This window comes from Buteo buteo, chromosome 8, assembly GCF_964188355.1.
Source record: "Buteo buteo chromosome 8, bButBut1.hap1.1, whole genome shotgun sequence".
Lineage (NCBI taxonomy): Eukaryota > Metazoa > Chordata > Aves > Accipitriformes > Accipitridae > Buteo > Buteo buteo.
The window spans coordinates 1,843,918-1,857,252 of NC_134178.1; the positions used below are offsets into that span (position 1 = coordinate 1,843,918).

The 13,335-nt window shown below is 38.3% G+C and overlaps 1 protein-coding gene across 8 annotated transcripts in view; it reads left to right on the forward strand.

The window, feature by feature from the left end:
- The window catches only part of CNKSR2 (connector enhancer of kinase suppressor of Ras 2), a 214,947-nt gene that overhangs the window by 80,118 nt on the left and 121,494 nt on the right, over positions 1-13,335 (forward strand). For all 8 annotated transcript variants that reach the window (XM_075033423.1, XM_075033426.1, XM_075033427.1 and 5 more), the window contains exon 6: positions 7,311-7,430. In XM_075033423.1, the coding sequence (XP_074889524.1) occupies positions 7,311-7,430 (120 nt within the window). The remainder of the gene's footprint in view (positions 1-7,310; positions 7,431-13,335) is intronic.

Consider the following 13,335-nt stretch of genomic DNA (forward strand, 5'->3'; position numbering starts at 1 on the left):
TAGAATGCTTCATATTTCTGCCGCTTCATTTCTCAGTATGTTTTTGCCAGGTTACCTTTTGCTCACTAAGTGATGTAATAAATATTTCTATAATAATAATTGTAAAAAATTATTAATATAAACTGGAAGTAAGTACCACCAGAAAATAATACCAACAGAAGTAGATGGCAATAGCAAATATTAACTTAAGAACAACATGTTTTAAAATACAGTGGGCCTAAATATGAAAGAATAAGCCATAGGTGTGGTGCTCGCTTCAAAATTGGAAATTAGTATGCTCTTGCTAGTTTATATTTAGAATCTTTATATTGATTTAACTTGAGATGATAAAACATATGGAAAACTGGTCAGCTTAAAAAGGTATCAGTTCTGCTTATTTGGGGAGTTATAAGTTAATCGTTGTGAAAGTCTGAATGGAGCTTTAAAATCTTTGAAGAATAATTCATTGATTCCATCCAGCTGTTCAAGGCTGTATATGATGGAAATATCTAGTTCAGATTAATCCATGCGAAGCAGTAGAGTATTAAGTGAGAGCAAAGCAAGAAGGGCTAATTATAGGAAGTAGAAGCTGGGCTCCAGTCAGATTAATAATAAGTTTTAACTGCTTTTTCTTTTTAGTTTAATTCTATGATAATGTTTTCCTAAGGAATTTCACTTTCTTAAAATTACGCTGCTTTCCTGAAAAAAAACAAACACAACAGTTTTATCGAATTGGAAAACCATAGAAAGTAGAACTGCAGAGTGAAGTTACTCTTCAGAAGTTTTTGAAAAACAAATGAGCTATTTAAATTAAAAAAGAGTTTCTAAATTGAAAAAGGAAAGAACAAATAGTGGATCAGAATGTTCTCTTTTTGCTAAGAGCCTTGCAGAAACCACAGTGATGATAATTCATCCCTGCCCACTATATTTGAATATTTGTGTTACAGAACTATAATCGACTAAAAAAGCATTGTCAAAGGTATCATTTTTATAGTCTTATTAAAGAAAAAAAAGAAAAAGTAACCACCTTCTTCCCTTCAAGAGTCTATACCTTGCAAATTGGGCCCAGCAAACTTTACTCCAATAGAAGCCTCTCTTTCTGCATCCAAAATAAGATTTAGTTCACTGTTTAAACTTCACGTATATACAAATAGAAGTCCAGGCCCAGTTGGTTCTGAGATTGCTGGTGTTACTGATTTACTGCCTACAGTAACAAATGTTTTGGACTAAAATTAATTGGTTAATAATTATTTGGTTTGGCTTAAGCTAACTAGTTAGACTTCACCCTGAATGCTCATGTAGCAAGTTGCTTTGTCTTGGTCAGTTGTAACTAACCAAGTTTTTTGGTTTTTTTTGGTTTTTTTGTTTTGTTTTTTTTTTTGTGAACAGATTAAACTTAACATTGCCAAGACATTTTTTTCTTACTTTTAGCCCTGAATGTCTGTGTGTCTTACTGGCATCTCATCCCTCATTCAGATGACGTAGGTGAGAGAGTTGATGGGGAGGCTGGTGCTTCTCTTGCCCTCAGCCCTGGCAGTGTGTTTAAGCCAGGACGCTTCAGTATTGCAAATATTTGGCAAGATAGAGCTAAGCTTGGTCACTAGCCTGGGTAAAATTAAGGACAGGAGCAAACCCAAGCCTGTCTGCATGACCAGAAATGCTTGGTGACCCTAGAGCTGCCGGAATCGAACAGAGAACAGATGAGCAGTTTGAGGAAAGGGCACAGCTTGTGTCGTCCTCCGAAGCTGTGGCCGTGTCCCTGCCTGCTTCCAGTCTGCTGCAGCACAGACCTTTTCCCAGCACGGACTGAAGTAGCCACAGAGAATCAGAACAGACACAAATCTAACTTAGTCGCCTTTAGGTCCTCATCCCCTTGGCTGAAAGAAGGAGCGACTGTGGAAAATCTGTTAGATATTGATAGTCAAAAATACAGGTAGAAACTAAGTATTATCTTTCATCCTTCATGCTCTGGGGCATCAACTGGTTGCCTACTGAGTGAAAGAAAATGTTTCCCCTTGAATTTCTACCAAACAACGAGATGCTGTGCAGTGATATTTTTCATCCTCCTCTGAATCATTTAGCTTTGCACATAAAGACTGTGGTGCAGCTTCAATCTGCAATTATAAGTTTGTCACTGAATAGAGAGGAGAATTTATTACTAAAGTGCAGCGATGAGTTCTGCAAGAGAGAACTGAAGTCATCGCTGTAAGGCTTATAGAGAGAACAGGGACTGTGTGATAAAAGGAGGAAATGTAATCATCTGTTGATTTCTCTCAATCTTTTGTAACTTGCTTTTTTTTTTTTTTTTTTTGGCCTGGCCAAATCCTTTTGCTTTGTTCAGATACCTTGCACACTGAAAGCTGAGTGCAGCTTGAGAAAGGCCGAGCATTTTTAATGCCTGCTGATTTTTGTAGGAGCAATTGGATGCTCATCTTCCTGTGTGTCCTACTGTAGCTAGTACTGCATTGCAGCAGGGAATCAACAGTTACAAAAGATAAAGGATCCTGATCTCGTTAACAATGTTTTCATGAACAGAAATGTAGTTTTACAAAGTAACGAAAGGTAACTACCATTTGAGAGAAAAGGTGAGTTGTACTGTCATGTGGTTTTATTGAAGCTAAAACACACGTCTATGATACAGCTGGTGCTGAATAGTTGTGCTGAAAAAGAATGTGTTCATAAATTGTTAGGAACAAAGTGAGTAGCAAAAGTGCACTGTTTGTATGCTTTTCTTCCACTCAAATTAATTGAGTAGCCTACATGCAAAATATTGTGTCAGTCCATTACTTTCCATCAAACAAAATAATAATTTTAAAACTTTATAAATAAATAGTAATAAAAATGTAATAATAGCCCCCCTGTATTTCTTGCACCTACATAATTTGTCAAATTGGCTTTGCGTCTGCCAAGGTGAAAGCTCCAGTGAAGTCTGGGGAGCTTACGGAAAACTCAGTCAAGCTGGAAGTGAAGTAACATGGACCATAACTGGGTTTAGGCAGGGTTGTTGCTTGAATGAGTATGGAATGAACCTAACGGGCCACAGTGTGACCTGTTTAGGAGGAGGAGCATAGAGAAGTCAAAGATGGTTTACTTGGGAACTTTCTAAATACAATAGCAAGTTGCCTCTGTTAAATTAAGTTTGTTCCTGTGCCATGTGGCAGCATCTTTGCCATGGAAGGTCCTGATCCACTGAGTAGGTCCAAGGTCTTTTTCCATAATGAGGCCTAATGGGGAGGAAGCATGCTCCTGGTGAAAAGGCTGTTTTGTCTGTATGCTGATTTATGCTGATTGGTATATTAAAAAGCCTTGGCCAATGAAGTCAACAGCAGTAATCTGGGCAGGAACTGGACGGTAACTACGTTCAGAGCCACTGGTTAAACTGTTGTAAACCGACATGGCTGCACCCTATGGATGTGTTCCAGAGCCGTCCAAGCTCCCTTGTGTTCCTGGGGCTGAATTTCCCTCCTCTTCCTCCTCCTCCCATCCTCCACAGACACACTCACACACAGAAAAAACCCTGAACATCCACAAACCACGAATGAGATGTTTCTGAGAGTAAAAGCAAGGAAAAATGCATGATTTTGCCTCTGGGCATGTTTCCAGTGCGAGCCGGGTACCCTCTCTGCGGTGGGGAGAGGCTGCCTGCTGTGTGCGAGCGAGCCCCTCGCTCTCCTGGCTGGGGGCAAGCGCAGAATTCATGAAAATTGGCCTTTCACACACGCCCAATAGACACTTGATCGTACTTACAGTCCAACCCTTTAACCAAGGAGTATTTAACCAAAATTATTTAAATGTATAATAGTTAAGGGAAGCTTCTAAGTTTCCATAAGTATTCTAACAGAAGCAGGCTTCTTATACTTTCAGAAGAAAACTAAAGGAGTTGTTAGCAGCTGAAAGTTTTGGATGGTTGGGCAGAATCCAGGCCCATCTTCTAAAACAATTGCTTTTTGTTACCAAAGTCTTGAAATTATGCTGGAACAGGAAAACTGACCTAAAATGCATAGTATTCTGAAACTAGATTAGGAGTTTAATTAAAAACAAATTAGCTAGTCATTCCTTGGAAGTCCAAGCTATGTGAATATGCCAGTTTGCTATGCAATAGCAGTGAGTGTTAAATTCAAAATCCTCCTACAGCAAACATCTTTTCCCCTGCAGAGTTCTCATAAGCAAAGTAAAATATGTTTTAATGAAGTGAGTTTGCTGGACAGAACTATTCCATAATTACTAAGCAGACGATATTGTGATTAGGTTTCATTATCTGGAGTGACTGTTTCTTGAGAAACTCTCATTATGGGTGCAGTTAGTTCGTGCCATGTGGTCTTACTGAATCACTCAGGTCCGCTAGCGCTCTAATAGAAGAAAAAGAGCTAATTCTGTTGGTTAGAAACTGAGAGAAATATTTCAAGAGCTTTTGTTTTCACTTTTCTGTACCTTCTGTGTTCTTTTGCTGGTTCCAGTCACCTCTGGTACTAATATATGGTAATAAACCTGATAACATTTAATGGCGCTTTAAAAGTTCTTTGTCTTCAACTTTTGTCTTTGCCCTGGAGAGATCTGGGTGCTCATGAAGTGGAAAAGATTTTGTAATAACGCAGCAGAGTTTTGCCCCTAAATACCATTTTTCTAGGAAGGCAGTTAGGTATGCATCCCCGCATGCTGAATGAGTGTTTATGTTTTGGAAAGGTCATTGAATTTGAAGCCTTAATCTGAAAGAGCATCCTCTAATCGTAGGGTCTTCTCTAGGGACTCTGCTGCCGCTCATTTATTGTGCTTAGAATGGGCACGTTAACATGCTGTTGGATGGCAGTTATGAATATCTAAGATGGAAAGAAAGCTGCAAGACCCAAGAGACAATAATCTTTTAGAAATGCATAGAAGCATATGGCAGGGTTTTTTATTGTAGTAACTTGGTGATTTTGGCATCCTGTATTCCCAGAGCTCCTCTTGGGGAATATTCACACCACTTTGTTTCAGGATTACCACCAATATAACCAGACTGGAATGCTGATCTCCATAGGCTTAGCGTATAGAGTGTCTGTACCCCTCTCACGGAGAGACAGAGGGAGAGCGGCTGCTCCAGGGAGCTATTTAATGCATCTCAGCTTGGGCTTCTGTTCCATGCCACCTCCTGGACTTGCCTCACTCCTCCCTTCTCCCCATCATCTGTCAAGGCAGCCGAGGACTTTTTTTAATGAGGAGCCACGTCTGTGACCTTGAAATGGCATACCTCATGTTAGGTGGTAGGAAAACTCCTTTTCTGTGTGTTTTGGCATCTCTCTGCAATGCAACAGAAAAAAAATCATACATTAATTCATTGTAAATAGAAGTTTCTCTGAAACTGCTAAGGACCCCATAAATGTAGTAGTTTTAGAAGAGATTAATAGGAAGAATAGGTGGGTGAATACAAGTCTAAAGATACATGAAAAATGCAGTTTTCATCACCAGAGAATGATTTATAATGTAGGTCTCTTCACTTTGCATGTGGAGAGCTGAGTGTTCTGTAACTTCCTAACAGTAATTTTTCAGTAATTGTCAGTGCAGTTACAAGAGAGGTGAAAATATGAATAACACGCCAGCATTGTATTAAATATCCCAATCAAACAGGAAATCTAAGCTTTCATTTTTATTATGGAATTTTATATCATTTTTACCTTTTAAAAATGTCAGCTCAAAGCAATGTTCTTGTATCCAAAAAACCGTAAAAAAACCCCCCAATTTTATTGCAATAAAGTTCACTTTTTCACTTTTTTACTTCTTCCTAATTCAGGTAAAGCACAAAACATTCTTAACCCCATTTTATATATTTCTTGGCTTCCTTTTTTCAGTAATGATTCTGCATCATGAAATACAAATAAAGCAGAAGGGGTGGGGGGTGTATCTATGCTTGAAGTTAATACTATCTCTGGAAGAAAGTCATGTTGGTAAAAAAAATTTTGTTACATTTTACATTTGATTCTGATTTGTTTATTTATTCTGAAACGTTATTGTTCAATAAAATAAGGCATCTATGTACAAACCTAAACTTCTAACTGTTTGTAAATAATTTAAAGATGAGAAGATCCCAATGTAATGGTCTGTAACAGGATTGACCTTTCACTGTCACTGGATATTTTTTTTTTTGCTTTTATCACTTAAGTTTTTTTACTTTCCTTTTTACATAAGATATTTGTAGTTTGGCATTTGGAATCAAAGCGGTGATTTGGCAAGGTGGTTATATCCAGTTTTATATTATTTTTCCATAGCATTGTTGTAGAAATTTTTTACTTTAAGAAGTATGCTTTGCAATCTTGGAAGACTGGTTGGTGCAGCAGTCATGTGCAGTTGTGTTTCAGTCATTTGAGGAGACTGGTTAGCTTTCATCTTTTGAATTTAAGAGCAGTTAAGCTGGTTCTTAATTGGTTTTGGAGGTTCCCACACTTTTGGGACCAGAAGAATGTCCTAATCCCTGAATTTGCTGACAAAACACACGTTTGGAAACCTGAACCGAGAAATCAGTTTTAGTTGCTGAAAGGAGACTTCACAGAAAACATTGAAACTCTCAAAAATCACTTGCTGAGAGAGAATGATAGGAAAAAATTACAGCTTCCCTGCTTCTGAGAAGAGGGTGTTCAGGGAGTGAGAGATGAGGAGATACACAGTACCCGTTTGACAGTCTCAGCCTTTTTGGAAGCTTTTTTATTTCCATCTTGGTGTGAAGAGGCTGCCAAGGATAACAGGTTTAAGAATTAGCCCGTCGTGAAGTGGTTATTTATTGTAATCTTCATGCCTGCAATAGTAAATCATGCTTGGCAGCAGTAGAACATGAGAAACTCAGTCCAAAGTCAATTAGCATGTTTTATTAGTATAGGATAAACTTCAGAGTTAATGGGAGTTACCCATCATCATTAGGAGTCTGATTTTCATCTGTGCCGAACATCTGCACGTTCAATGGAAATTAGTGAGGTTTGGGGATGCTTAATGCGGGCAGAGAGGGGTTGGAGCTCACCCCGTGCGCCCGAGCACTGCTCCAGGCAGGGCACCTAACCCCAGGGGTGCAGGGGAGCACCTCCTCCCGCCCCTCTGTCCCTACGCGGATGCAAAGGCATTCGCTTCTTCCCTGCTCCGACACCGTGTCAGTTCGGGGTCATCACAGAAAACGGATTTTGGATTGCGCTGCTGACTGAGGCCTTTTTCCCCTCCTCCTTCATTCCCTCTGCCTTGTAGATTCAGCAATGTGATTTAATATGTACTTTAAAAATGCAATGGTTTAAATTGTAAGTTGATATACAAATAGTTAGCAATGGTATGCTTATTGTGACATTTCTTTTTTTTTTTTTTTTTTCCTTTCCTAGTGTAAAACCCTCTCTGGTGTCTGTGATCACATTATCTCGCTCTCTTCTGATCCGCTGGTTTCCCAGTCTGCCCACCTTGAAGTGATCCAGCTTACAAACATCAAGCCAAGTGAAGGGCTGGTAAGAAGTACGCAGTTAATCAAACCCATCATCCAGGATGAGAAAGTGATTTATTTTTTTAAATAAGTTTTGTATATAGAAAACAATGGGACGTTTTTAGCCTTTTCTATTTTAAAGTCTGAAAATAGTTTGATTTCTCATGCTAGTTTGGTTTCTCATGCGGCTGGGCCAACAGGAAAGTATTTTGTAAGGCTGACCGATGTACACGAAGAGTTTAGTGAACAGGGAGAAATAAGCGAGAAGTTCTTGCCATGTATACCATCTTCTGAAAAATGGTTCAGGTTGTTCTAGGATCTTGAAGTCTGAAGGGATTTAAATTACTAAGATCAACTCAACCAAGAAGTTTGCGTGGGCTTATGCACAAAACCTGTCAAATTCTGGAATATGCTTCATAGTATCTCTGGGATATAAAGCTATTTTCTAAGTTATTCAAGGGCTCTATAGCACTGCTGAGAAGTAGCTTATTGAATTTTATTGCAAGAACCCTGCATGCTTGATCAGGTCCTTGTAAAGGCTCAGTGCAGCCATCCAGTGTTTGTTGTTCAAGAGTTGACCGTTGATCTTTTGTTTAGTCAAGTATCCAACACCCACTGCATGAAAAAAAACAACACTGATAACAATTACAGCTGTACGACTACACATCACTAGTAATATCTTTTCCCACAATCCCTGGAGGTAGTGGAAGGTGATCAGAATACAGTTAACCATTTTTTGCCTAATGAAATAGCTTTTGCAACTTCTGCACAAGTTTATTCTCATTCCATTCTCTTGAATAAGAAGGACAACTGCTGTACTCTTTGCAGCAGGTTGTTGAAGTTGTTTGAATGGTGTAGTTTTGGAGAGTATTTTGGTTTGTGGGTTGGTTGTTGTTGGGGTTTGGTTTTTTGACAAATTTGGTATGCCAAGGTATTTAGAGCAATTATACACTAAATTAATTTTCCATTCTTTTGGAAAATCACAATTAAAATATGAGAAAAACCCCAAACATTTGGATGAGTAAATATTGTCCCATCCTTTTTTTAGTCTGCTGTTTGTTTTCCCTTCCTCCACTGGCTTTCTTTTTTATCTCTGAATCCTTTTCAAACTAGTCCTCCGGGATTTCAACTTCTCATGGATTCTCTCCTCCCTCTCTTTCTCCTGTAATTTTAACTCTTCCACCAGCTTGCTACAGTCAACCTTTTGAAATTCTGTCTTCTGTTGTAATGAAAAAATCTTCTTCCCCTTTCTCTAGATCACCTTTTTTGGAGTTCTGTCCATTTTTATCTGAACTTTTATTTCTTTTCCTTTCTGTCTTGTGACTGTTGGTTTTTTTTCCTCATTTAAGTCTTTGTGTAGGGTTAATCCCCAGTGACGGAAAAATGTTGAGTGGTATTTTTGTAAATAAGAATGTATTTCATGGGTCTGTTCCTGCTGGGTAGCTGATGAGATAGAGAATCTCTTCCCCCTCTGTGCCTCTGTTCTGCACCCTGTGTCTGTCTTGTGTGTTTAAACTGGAAGCTCTTGAGGCAGGGCTTTTTTCTTTTAATATGTGTTTGTGAACCAACTGAACAGGGTCTTGATGCTGACTGAGGACTACCGTGTCATTGTCATAAAAATAATTATATGTATTTTTAAAAAATGGAAGGTACCAACTGTGCAGTATAGAAGCCTTAGAAGGATACAATGCTATTCTGATATGGTTATATTTTTTCCCCTTCATCCTTGCCTGTATGCCACTATTTTGTTGTCTCTGTATTGTGCTGTCTCGTCTAGATTGTGAGCTCTCCAGAGCAGGAACCAAGGATGATATATTTGCGCCAGAAGGGTGAATATCATACCTTTCAGTTTGTTACACTGCCAATCTTACTAACGGATCATCTTTGTCCGGTTGCTCTTGGTGCTTTATATGAAAGATTTGCTTTTGGGTTTGTTGGGCTTTTGTTTGGTTGGTTTTTGAATTAATATCTTTCAATTAAGACACAGTGAATGCGTATCAGTACCTCCCCATTGAGTGCTATGTGTGTCAGTTTAAGAATTGATGGTAGAGCTTGGAGTTGTGAATATCCTCTGCACATCAGGAGCACTTGGATGAATGTGAAGCTTGATAACTTCTGGATCTTCTCCCAGGACTTGTGGAACGATGGAGGTGGAAAAATGGATTATTGTCAACTTTCTTCTAGATTTTTGACCCACATGACAGTTCTGTGCTGGTTCTACTGACCACTAAATAAAATATTCTATAAAGATGGAAAGACTTCAAGCAGAAAGAAAAGGACAAGGATGGCTGCTAACTGGGAAGATTTTTTTGTCACCTAGAATAAACAAAATATATAATATGTCTCAAATTTACTATCTAAGAAGCTAAAGTAGATCAGGGAGAGAAAAAGGAAAGGAGAAGAGAAGAAAATAAAAAGTTTGAAAAACAATGCTATTTCCCTAAACTTTATATATATATGATGGAATTGAGAAAATGGTTGGCATTTTTACAACTTAAAACTGATTGGAGCACTATCAGGATGTTTTAATCAGCACAAACAGTTCCTTCACTATGTTTGATCTTTTCTTGTGGAAACGTAAGTATCAGTCAGAAGTAAATGTAAGTTGTCAGACTAATACCTTAATGCAGAAAGAACAGGTAAATGTGTTGCAGGGTTTATAACATCTTATAGATATTAAAACTAGCTAACACCTATCAGAAAAACAGACTAAATAACCTGGCAAGCAGAAAATGTTGTTAAGGTGTGATGTGGGGAAACTCTTGTGTACTGGGTAAAGCAATGTTATGGGTGGACTTTGGTATGGCTTTTTTTTTTTCCCTTTTTTTTTTTTTTGTCCCTCTATCCCTGGTCTGTTGCCCAGGTGTGGTTATGTGACTGGCTGCATACATATGTTCTCCAGTGGGTACTGCTCTGGGAAGAGATACAGCCTGCAGTGGCTGTGAAGTAAGGATGCAAAGGGAGTTGTCAGGGAAGAAAATGATTTTAAAAGTCCTAAAATGGATTAATGTGGTCAGCTTTGCAATCACCAGCATGGTCCCATGTGTAATCACTTTTTTTGTTTCTTTCTTTTGAGGACTTGGAAGTTGTTTCATCTGTATCAGTAAGCAGAATTCAATTTTGTGTGTTTTTACACTACTGATGTTCTAGAAAGAGACAAAACTGACTAGCCTAGGTGGTATCTTTTGCCAGGAAACAGATTTAAAAATATTACTGCTTGACTGAAAACAGTGAGTGTATTTAGCAAAGCAGCAGAATACTGTATACCTTTTGCTGGACAAAAAGCAGGCAACCAAGTTTTCCTTGGGAAGTTTTTCTTCAGTAGTCCCTTTCTATTTTGTCTTTATTTTTAATATAGAACAGAATATTGGAGAACTGTGGCAAGGGTTAATCTTGAATTTCAATTTTTTCCTGTTCTTATTATCATTTTAATCCTAGTCAGTTCAGGTACTGTGATTATTCATCTAGCTTGCTAGATTCAGGAATGCAAAGGTGAATTCAACAGAACATGAGACTGATTATTCTGGGTTCTTCTTTGCCTGCTGAAGCAAACACAAAATGAGCCTGTCATGTAAAAAATCACTTGTGAAATACAAGTCGTAGATACAGCAGGGTGTGGCAGCTGATTAAAGGTGCACTGCTGACTCCCTGGCTAGAAAGTATTTTCCAGGAATCTGGTTCCTAATATTTCTCCTGTGTTACTTGGTTTAATATACTGGAGGAGCTGGGAAAAAATTATGAACAGGGCTCTGAGAACTGTTTGGGGTTCAAGAAGCACATGCAGCTTTGTGGGACTCCATTAAGATGGTGTCATAGTGAAAGAGTAAAAATTCAATTAAGTGTATGATAAAATGGAGTTAGTATCTTCCTTTCTTTTCCATCCAGCATGGCATAAAATGTGTTAAAAGAACATCAGATTCTGTCTTCATTCTTTAAAAAAAAGGAAAAGAAAGAAAAAATGCACGAGGTCTCCTTTTTAATCCTTAACTGAATAATAGTTCAAACCAAGATAAAATGTAATGATTGGTTTGAAATTAGACTTCTACCCATAACTGATCAGGAAAATCTCTGATGCAATTAAGTATGAGTTACCCAATCTTTAATCTAGGCATACATTTGTTCTTGATTACTAGGGTGGTTACCTTATGGTTATTTTAGTCATGTTAAAAGGAATGACAATTCAGTTATTTGACCTGACTGATTCTTGTAAATTCATAGGGACCATGGCATTATCTTTGGATACCTAAGATGTGTATCTGCCAATTTGTTTCGGTACAAATAGAGAGCACACACACTAATCTCCCCTATATTTTTGATCGCTAAAAGTACTGTTGATATTGTGCAGCCACAAGGAGGCAGAGGGGAAAACTTGTAAACATTTGTTGATATTCTTATTTCCATTCCCAAACAAACAATATAAGCAAGAAACATCCTCTTCTCTGTGCCTTTTCCCATATATTGCCCACTTAAAAAAAAAAAAAAAAAAAAAAAAAAAAAAAAAAAAGAGTGGAGGAACGTCAGTGAAAGGGTAGCTCATCTTTCTGTTGCAAAATGGTAACTCTCCCCATTTAAAAGCTGCTTTGTAAACAGAATTATGTTGGCTCTTGCAAAATTGATGTGCCGTGGTACTAGTGTAACATTATTAACTTTGCACATGTGGAATAAATATAATCTGGGGGGGTTTTTTTGCAGCTCCCCGCTTCCCTCTCTTTCCTAAAGTTTGCAAAATCTCGATTTTAGCCTTTAAAGAAAATTCTGAAGAAGTTCTTTCTCCTCTTTTGCTTTCTCAAAGTCTTCTAAATTTGTAGAAAAGACTAGATTGGATGTGAATTGCACTCCACCACGATAGCATACTTGGATGACTTTACTATCCTTCAGAATAATGCTTTGCACAAAACTAAACACTGTGTAACCATTAAGTGTGAGACTTTATCCTCGGCTTTCACGCTGATGTTTTCAGTTGAAAGCAGTAACTTGCTGTCAATAAAAACAAAGATGTGACTTTCTTCAGAAATTGCTCTGTGTGGGGACCTGACTCAGTTCCTGTCACTATGAAGTCACTGTGATTTCAGCTCTTGCCGTGTCGCAGGGTGAATGGTCAGGTCACTTAGATTTTTGGTGGTTTGAGGGCAGGTATGAGTACCAAATAACAGGTACCAACATATCTCAGCCTCTTGTGTGACTCATTACCCTGTCTGTAAAATGCGTGTATATCAGTGTTTCCCTACCTCACAGGGGTGTTGTGAGGATAAATGTATAAGAAATTGCCATTCTATACTTGAGATAACCGAGTTAAGCAGGAAACTACATACATGGAGCCAATCAGTGGAAAAATTGCTGAAGAAGCATAGAGGTGTTGGGAGTTGAAGGATGATGCTGGGGGCTTCTATCTGTGTAGTAATGAGCAGATTCTTGCATTGTTCTCTTCTAGCTGTGGCAACCCAACATGACAACTGGATTTGATGCCGTTACTGCTATGTATTGTGCAGAGCAAAATAGGAGTGGAGTTTTGAGACCCCTCTCCTCAGAAATTCATAAAGTCCCTTTTTTTTTTTTTTTTTTTCTTGGGGATATCCACTTAACAAAGTGGCAGACACTTCCTTGTTCCCACTACCAAAATGTCTGTGAGTTCTGGTCCCAAATTAGATTAGTCCTGATATGTCTTCTTTGCCTTTACAATACTTAGTCATTTGTGAGTGCACTCTGTTCCTCAGCTAGGAACAGACTTCTTTGTGGCATTGGTTAAAAGGAGAAAAAGTAGGTTATGGAGAGAATGTTTGCTCAAGCACTCAGTATTTACCTGCTTTCTGTGAACCGGTCAGGGAAAGGAGATTGCTCAGAAGTTGTTGAATGCTCAGTGTATGCCAATTATCGCTCCTTTTTCCTTCTCTCATTGTCTCAGTAGATGCTGTTAAACTGTTTGAATTATG